The 7,990-nt window shown below is 52.9% G+C and overlaps 2 protein-coding genes across 2 annotated transcripts; one reads left to right on the top strand and one right to left on the bottom strand.

The window, feature by feature from the left end:
• Positions 1 to 65: 65 nt before the first annotated feature.
• LOC104536638 (chromosome unknown open reading frame, human C15orf43) lies at positions 66 to 3,827 on the top strand. The gene is made up of 7 exons (XM_010179312.1): positions 66 to 129; positions 560 to 641; positions 2,126 to 2,271; positions 2,638 to 2,699; positions 3,185 to 3,270; positions 3,384 to 3,472; positions 3,676 to 3,827. Exons 1-7 carry the CDS (start codon positions 66 to 68, stop codon positions 3,825 to 3,827), a joined length of 681 nt encoding a protein of 226 aa, XP_010177614.1.
• Positions 3,828 to 5,106: 1,279 nt separating this feature from the next.
• On the bottom strand, positions 5,107 to 7,987 carry RPS17 (ribosomal protein S17; the record flags this gene model as incomplete). The annotated part of the gene is made up of 4 exons (XM_010179311.1): positions 5,107 to 5,223; positions 5,664 to 5,729; positions 7,310 to 7,415; positions 7,938 to 7,987. Coding segments are annotated over 4 exons (303 nt in total), but the record flags the coding sequence as incomplete, so codon positions are not given.
• Positions 7,988 to 7,990: the final 3 nt, after the last annotated feature.

The following is a 7,990-nucleotide window of genomic DNA, read 5'->3' as shown; positions in this document are numbered from 1 at the left end:
CGCCGCCACTCGGGGTCTCCCGGCTCCGCCGTCCCTGGGGGGTCCTCCCGCCTCTTCCCGCCGCGATGTTCCGCGGCCATCGTGCCTGGTTCTCACAGAGCGTCAGCCCGGGCCCGCGGGAGCTGTGGGGTGAGGCGGCATCCTGGGGATGAGCAATGGAGCAGAGCAGCATGGGCACAGCCCTGTCACCCCTCAGTGGGGCAGAGCAGTGGGGATGTGGCCCTGCCACCCTTCAGTTGGGGAGCAATGATGGCCCAGCCCTGTCACCCCCTCAGGGGGGCAGAGCAGGACTGAGTGCCCCACAGCAGGACAGAGTGCGAGAGTGGCAGTACCCCAGTGTGGGGCACAGCGTCCCTGCACTGAAAAGCCCTCAATGGGGTGGCAGGAGACCCACAGCCATGGGGGAGGGCCCATCACAGCTCCCATTCTGGGGCCCAACCCTGCAGCCCAACAACCAGCCCAGGCAGCTGGCTCCATCCTGGGTCACCTTGAGTCCCCCTGGGCGCATTGGGATGGGAACATATAAGGGTGTCCACCTCATCCCCTCTTCCTCCCACAGCAGCTGGTGGTGGGGTCCTTGCCAACCGTCAGGAGGCCGAATACCTCTTCAGCAGCGACGCTACCCACCCAGACACCCGCAGGTGGGCTGTGTCCCCCAGCTGTGTCCCCCCGTGTCACCCCATGCCAGCAGCACCCTCCTTGCTTGGGAGATGCCTGCAGCCCCATTTCACGCTCGTGTTGAGCCCTCTCCATGCAACGTCTGTCATGCGATTGCAGCTGGAGGGGTGCAGTTGCACCCATCATTGGATGTAAAGAGTGAAAGATAAGTGAAAGCATAGTTTTAATGTATTTAAAATTAAATATTTAATGGATGCTGACATCCTTTAAAAGCCAGAGTGGTGTTTTTTAAGTGCCCAGTACAGGCCTGCAAGGCTTTTACTGCTTATTGGGGGTCTGAAAACTCACACCCACGCTAAATCGTACCTAGGCAAAACAGTAAAAACCACCCACACATTAGGCTGGCTTAACTCTGATGTAAATTAAACTAACTGGGCTCCTTTTCCTGCTATATTTGAATTCATTAACTGGAAAGAAAACTCGGGGACTAAAATAGAGGCAACACTGTCCCCAAAGAAGGAACCAGGTGCAAAAAAAGGCAGCGTGAGTAAACTCTGTGAAAGCAAATGTGGGAGTAAAAATGGCTGGAAAGGGGCTGAATGAATTACCATTCTTCTTCTGCTTGCTTAATATAAAAAAATCAGAGCGTTCACCAATGTTTGCACAAATATAAGGAAAGGCTATTGACCATCTTCACCCAGTGAATGTTTGTATATATTCAATATCATGTAAATATCTTTATGTGAAAAGGGACTCTAATGTGTTCTTGCAGTGCTCTGCAGCAGGCTTTGCTAGGCTGGACTAAGCAGCCTCTTTTAACACAGGCTTGCTTAAAACTAGCTTAGGTTTCCGTAATCCTTCAGCCACCTGTGCTAGCTGCAGGAAAGGAATCCCAAGAAACCCATCTTTCCTCTGCCACAGAATCCCACTGGACTGGCTTGTTCCTCCAGCGGGAATTTTATATAATTATACATAGATATATCTTTTCTTTTTCAATATATATATTCAGATTATTTCTTGTAATCATTATCCATACCCTCAAACCTGGCAAACAATATTTCATTCCCATCTAATGAGCACAGTGAGCAGTTGAGCATCCTCCATCCACCCTTCCCCGCTCAGCTGTAGTGCCACCGCTGTCTGGGAACCATGCTGTGAGTCTGAGCAGGGACCAAGAGGGTTAAGAATAGACAAATAAAAATCACATTTTTCCCCTCTCCCCGAAGAACTGGTCCCATCTTGTGGGAAGAATGGCACCATTCAGTCCTTAAAAATATGCATTTATCCGGTCCCCAGCATCCTTCCTCCAGGCTGCTCTCAGGAGGTGACAGCAGCCAGGACAGTAATGGGACGTTGCTGGTAGTCTCATAGTTAGAAAATGACAGGAAATCAAGTGCTTTTGGCAAAAGCATCCAAGTAGGTCAGTTTTAACAACAATATCCTTTCAAGCTCGTTTGTTTGTTTTTCAGGTTTGCCTTTGGAAAGCAGCTGTCTTTTTCTCTTCCAGAATACACGAGAGCCTAGATTACTTGGAGGGCAGAGCTACAGTCTTTCACTCCCGTTACCTCTCAGCGTGGGCCAGCACTGACACCAGAGCGAAGCCAACCACAGCTCTGGGCCACTTTGTCTTGCCACCTGCCTGCCTGCAAGAAGGTCAGAGGGAAAAAACCCAAAACATCAGAGTTGGGTCCCTTGGGGGCTCACCTGTGACCAGAGCCTTTTGGGGGTGCAAACAAAAACCTCCAGGTACTTCTGTTCTAGGCGGAGGGAATTTCCTTCTGCTGGGAGTGATTCTTCCTGCCCGGAGGCAGAGGAATTATTATATTATTTTATTATTATAATATTATTATTATTTTAATATTTTAATTCTTTTATATAGCAATAACGAGCAGCGCCATGCAGTGAGCTCCTGCCAGGGCTGCTGAGTGCCTTTGCTAGCACCGGTGAGAGGCAGGGGGGGCTTGCGCAGGCTCATTATTTGCTGCTCACTCAGTCATTTATTTTTTTTGTTCACGGCAGAAATCAGAAGGAAAATCGGTCATTTCATCTGGGAGCAGGCGGATGATTCCCTTGCAGAAAAGGTGAGATGAGAAATAGGTAATAAAGGAGGTGCAGTTTTTTAAAGAAATATCAGTTATATCCCTCAGCCCAAATATGAGATCAAATATTCTTGTCCTTGCTGTGCTGTGTCCCTCCCGGTGTGACATGGCACAGAGGTCAGCACAAGATTGACGCTGGACGCGCAGGAGGGGTTTTCTCCCTCACCTGGACAGACGTCCAGTCTCCCCAGTGCATCCTTCCGGGGATGCCAATGGCTGAGGTCTGAGCTCAGCCCTTTTGTGTGGCGTTTTCCTCCTCCGTGCAGCTCTGAGACATTGCCTGCTCTCTTCACAAAGCAATGTCTCAGTACTTTTGAAGCAAAAACGCCATTTAGATTTAAAACTTTATTCTAAATTATGCCTGAAATCACAAGTCCTAAAAATGCCGCTCTCTTGGACCACATCTCTAGCGTTTTGTGGAGGACCCAGGGCACAGTTTTAACTCAGCTCTGTGTTGATACTTGCAGTCCAACGAAAATCTGCTGGATGAACTGGAGACAGCAAGGAAAAGTTTTGAAGAACTGGGGGAGGATGTGCTAGACCTGGCTGAAAGGTACTCTCCCCACCCTCGGCAGTAGGATTTAGACGCAGCCTCCCTCAAATTCCAAGAGATCCCCAATTGTATAGAAAATAACGCAGTTCTCTTTTCCCTGCCCGATACAGCAGTGAAGAAGAAACTGGCTCCAGAGCTCCCACCCAGGGGGAATTTCCATACCGTGCCCTCCAGGAATACCCGATGAATAACATGGTGACAGGTAACGTTCAGCGTCAGTAGATTTTTAGGTAGAAAATACACCTGAAAATGCCTGCGGATGAGGCAGGAGCCCCTCATGCGCTCCCAGTGCTTACAGCAGCGAAAATGCTGAGTGCACAACCAGAATCACTCCTGTCCCTCTCTGCGCTTTGCATTTGGGAGGAGAGGGCAGCTGCCCCACTGAGACCTGCACCTTCCCTTTAGGTTACACCTCCGCTCGCGACATGAAGAAATACATCGGAGAGCTCTGCGATTTCACTCCCGGCACCTCAGGCTATGCGGCGTATTGGGTCCAGAACGAAATTCACATTTACTCTGATGTGAAGACGTCAGAAAAGATAAAGAGAAAATTTTAAGTAATGGGTGGCCGTTCACCTCAGAAACTTGGCCGCTGGAGCACTTTTGGTCGCATTTGGAAATTCATTCCCACAGCCAGGTGCTAGGATGCTTCCTTGCTCGCTCTCTTCTGCAGATCAATGGTTATTTTGTCAGTTTGCATTCTCCCTCTGTAAATTGTGAAGAGATTGGTGGTATCTAGCTGCAAAATCTGGGTTAAATCTCCAGCGCGTTTATAAATTATCCCTGCTTGGTTTATCCCAACTGCAGCTCAGTGCACTTAGTGTATGCTTAAAGACCTGGCTACCTTTAATGTAAACATTTTCTTCTTCAAGTAACTATTTCAAACAAATTTCACAGCAAGCTTAAATATAGATATTCTTCCACAAAACACAAATACTTTGTCTTTTTGTTTGTTCTGGTGGATTCAAACCGCAGTCAGTCTTCCTTGGAGGAACACACTGAGGTCTCCTTGCAGGGAGGAGTCACACCACAGCACAGCTGCACCCACCCCTGGTACACACTCACCAGGGGACCCAGTGCCATATGGGGTAGATGGGGAGCTCCATAGGTTTGCAGACGTTTTGGGCACACAACTTCAAACCCCACGCTGCACTGGAGCCAGTCACATGAGGCATGGAGGGAAAACCTCAGACTCTCACCAAGGGTTTGATGCTGGAGGATGCCATTAGCCAAGGCAGGACCTGGAGGTCTCCTCTGCCTCCAAGAGCCCCTGCACAGCAGGAGAGTTTTGGGGGCAAGGGAGAGCCCCAAAATTCTCCCATCCCTGCTGCATGCAACTGCTGGAGGGAACATCTTGCACAAAGCTCACCGCACTGCATCTCCATAGGGCAGTGTCCGTGCCCCCCGAGTCCTCTACTCAGCCCAGGTCACTCCCCTGACAGAAGGAAAACCCGACTTTCTCATTTAACCACTTAAAAGTGACCAACACCGTTACAAAAAGTACCTTTGCTCCTGGTACAGCAACCCCCGAGCCGTCTACTGAGGCAAACGGGGGAGATGCTGAGAGTGAGGAGCTCCAGCAAGTTCTGAGGAGCCACTGCAGCTGCCCTCTCCTGGCTGCAGGAGAGTCTGTAAAGTAACAGCTTTGCATGACCCACCCCGAACAGCCAGGAAGGAACCCCAAAAGATGGTAGCGAACACAAAGGTGTCGAGTCCTCCTCACCTTCTGAAGCCTTGGACACCTGATGTGGTACACGGCACCCCAAGGAACCAGCCCTCCCTCCCCATCCTGGGGAACACAGGATGCCAAAGACCAGGCAGGCCCAGATGGGTTCGCCACATTTATTGGAAAAGCGACATTGAGCACTTGACTCAGAGCGCTCCTCGGGGCGTCTTGAAGTTCATCCCCACTGTGGGCTGTGTCACCTGCAGGTTGGACAGGCTGCCGAAGTCCTGGAAAACAGCACGGGATGGGGATCGGTCACATCGCCCTGCCCGCCACCTGCAGCTGACCCCACCGAGGGTACAGGCAGATTCCTCGTGGTGGACTTGTGTCTCCAGAAGGGGAGACGACCGCTCCACTGTGGAGATCGGTGGGGGAAATCTGGTCTTTTTATGGGTGAACCCACCTTCACCTCCACCCAGTGAGAGCTGATGAGGAGACACTTGGGTCAGCACTCTAGGGTGCTCCACCACGGTGGGCAGTGAGCACACCCACCCGGCCTCTCCCCTCCCAAATCCTGGAATTAATCCACCTGCAGGTTCCAGGGACCCCCACCATGTGCACAGAGCGCCAAAGCCTTCAGCTGACACCACCACGCCCCTCAGGGCTGCGGGAGCACTGCTGGGGATGTGCCACCAGCCTGGCAGGGGACACGGCTGGGGCCACTCACCAGGAGCTTCAGCATTTCCTTGGTGTCTGGGTCCACTTCGATGATTTCCTGGTCAAGGGCAGAGACCTGGAGACAGAGGAGAGACGGACCCAGTTTGACAAGGCCCCACAGCCATGTCCCTGCTGCCACCGGGGTGTCCCCACCCACCCACTATGGTCCCATCCCACCGCAAACAAGATCTCTCTGCCCATTGTGGCTTCAGAATGAGCCAGGAGGACCCCAAAGGTGTCCGGTTCTCCCAAAACACCGTGAGATGCCACCTGGCAGAAGAGTGGGTTTTAAACAAGTCTTGAGAAACCCAAGGCCCCAACAGCTTCATGCCAACCAACACTGCCAAGGAGCCAGTGCTGGGTCCACAACCACACTGGTCCTGGCGACCACCACCTGCACTTGCCCTACGATGCAAATCCCCCAGGCTGGAGCCCAACAGCAATGCTGAGTGGCTACCTGGGCAGGCCCACCTCCAGGCCCCAAGATGTCCTACTCTTCTATCCCAGAGCAACCTCCTCCAACCCTCTACAGACCCCAAACCTTCGTCTCCACACGCTTCCTTCCCCAAACGGTGATGTCACACGGGTATTTTGGTAAGAAACCATCACTAACAGCCAGCTTATGCTGTATCAACTGCTACTGCATGGACGCTCCCCTGCTCAGGGTGGCTTCTCCCACCAGCACCACCTCATCCTGCCTCTAAACGTAGCGTGAAGGTCACTACGTAACACACAGGGACAACCACCTGATGCTTTCGAGTCCCTGATGCCAGTTCTGTGCTGATATCTAAAATCTGGGGTGCTGGGGCATCTGTGAGAAGACCTGCAGGGAGCTGCCCCTTCTATACTTCATGAGTGCCCTGGTCTCTCATGAAGAGCTGTGCTGCTGGGCTGTGAAACCAGGGCGAAGCAGCGAGGCCACTCCTGAGGTACATCCCAAAGAAGGGGGAGACAGCACCAGCCCCCTCCGCACTGTCACAGCTCCTATGACAACCTACCACTGCTGAAACAACCAAATAAACACCCAAAACAGCCAAACCCCAGCACTGCCAATTTGGGAGAGCCAAGGCACTGAGCAGTTTTGTGCAGCACAGCAGCTGCAGCTCTACCAGACACTGGCAGGGGGGCGAGCAGCGCTGTGACTGAAGGCCACGGGGTTTGGGAGGGACAAGATCGCACCCAAACACGGGAGAGGCCTCTGGAGCTCCTCTCCCTGCACCACTAGTGACTGGGTCACGGAGGGGGACCTCAGCTCCTTGCGAACACCAGGTCAAGACAAGAGGGGTTTCACCAACTCCCTCTCTTTGGTGACGTCCATGGCACATCAAGTTTTAAGCCACTCTGAAATATCTCCCTGTATCTCACCACGTTGTATTCTTCCTCATTTTAAGTTAGGAAAATTGAGGGATGACATCATCCGCTGACTATCAGCAGAGTTGACAGGCAAGAACTCAGCTGCTCCGCCCATCCCAGGCAGTGGTTTTGGGGGGAGTGCCCCGATACAAGGTCAAAATCTGCCTCAACCTCCTTGACCCAAACCCTCCTCAGCTTCTTCAGGTTCTGTTTTAAAGAAATTCGAGGCCACTGATGGAGAAGACACCTTGAGGCACGACGGACAGACGCTGAAGCCGGTACTCGAGCGCAGCCAGAGCTTACCTCGGGGACGTAGTTGTCCCTCCTCTCCCTCTCTTCCTCCTGTAGTTTGATGGAAATGCCTCGTACAGGTCCCCTCTGGATGCGCTTCATCAGGTGGGTGACGTACCTGCAGGGGGACACCAGACCATCCAGGGCTTCCCCACGCTCCCAGAGCCCGCACCTCCACCCTTGCGCTCCCAAAATCAGGGCAGGCTGAGGAGACGGAGCCCCTGCCAGCGACCCCGATGATGTCTGAAGAAAAGGAGACTGAGGGGTGAACTTACTGCTCTCAGGGACATGGGTTCAAAAGTGGGCACGGTAGTGCGAATTAACGGCTGATGACCTCAAAGGTCTTTTCTAACCATAACGATCCTCTGATGTCCCACCAGCAGCCCAAGGGATGTCCCAACCCCAGCCCTTGCGTTGTCCCACCACCGACCCCAGCAATGTCCCACCACCCTCGAAGCAGCTCACGGATAAGCAATGTCCGACAGCACCAGGTTTTTTCCGCCCCCCCCCAAACACGGGAAGGCTCTCGCCGTTCCTCTCCCTGCACTATCGATGACCGGGCCACGGAAGAGGCCGCGATCACTTTCGAATGCAGGTGGCGGTGGGCGCTGCCACCCCTCCGCTCCCCCCCGTCCCTCACCCTGCGATCTTGTTGCGCAGCTTCTTGCTGGGGATGATGGCGATCTCCTCGCA

Source organism: Mesitornis unicolor, unplaced genomic scaffold, assembly GCF_000695765.1.
Source record: "Mesitornis unicolor isolate BGI_N332 unplaced genomic scaffold, ASM69576v1 scaffold44212, whole genome shotgun sequence".
Lineage (NCBI taxonomy): Eukaryota > Metazoa > Chordata > Aves > Mesitornithiformes > Mesitornithidae > Mesitornis > Mesitornis unicolor.
This window is presented reverse-complemented; position numbering and strand designations above follow the sequence as displayed.

Excerpts from the sequence above, each read along its gene's own strand:
- LOC104536638 (XM_010179312.1), top strand. The coding sequence starts at position 66 with ATGTTCCGCGGCCATCGTGCCTGGTTCTCACAGAGCGTCAGCCCGGGC. Across the intron at positions 642-2,125 it reads ACCCACCCAGACACCCGCAG|AATACACGAGAGCCTAGATT; the intron begins GTGGGCTGTGTC and ends TTTCTCTTCCAG. Across the intron at positions 3,271-3,383 it reads GTGCTAGACCTGGCTGAAAG|TGAAGAAGAAACTGGCTCCA; the intron begins GTACTCTCCCCA and ends CCGATACAGCAG.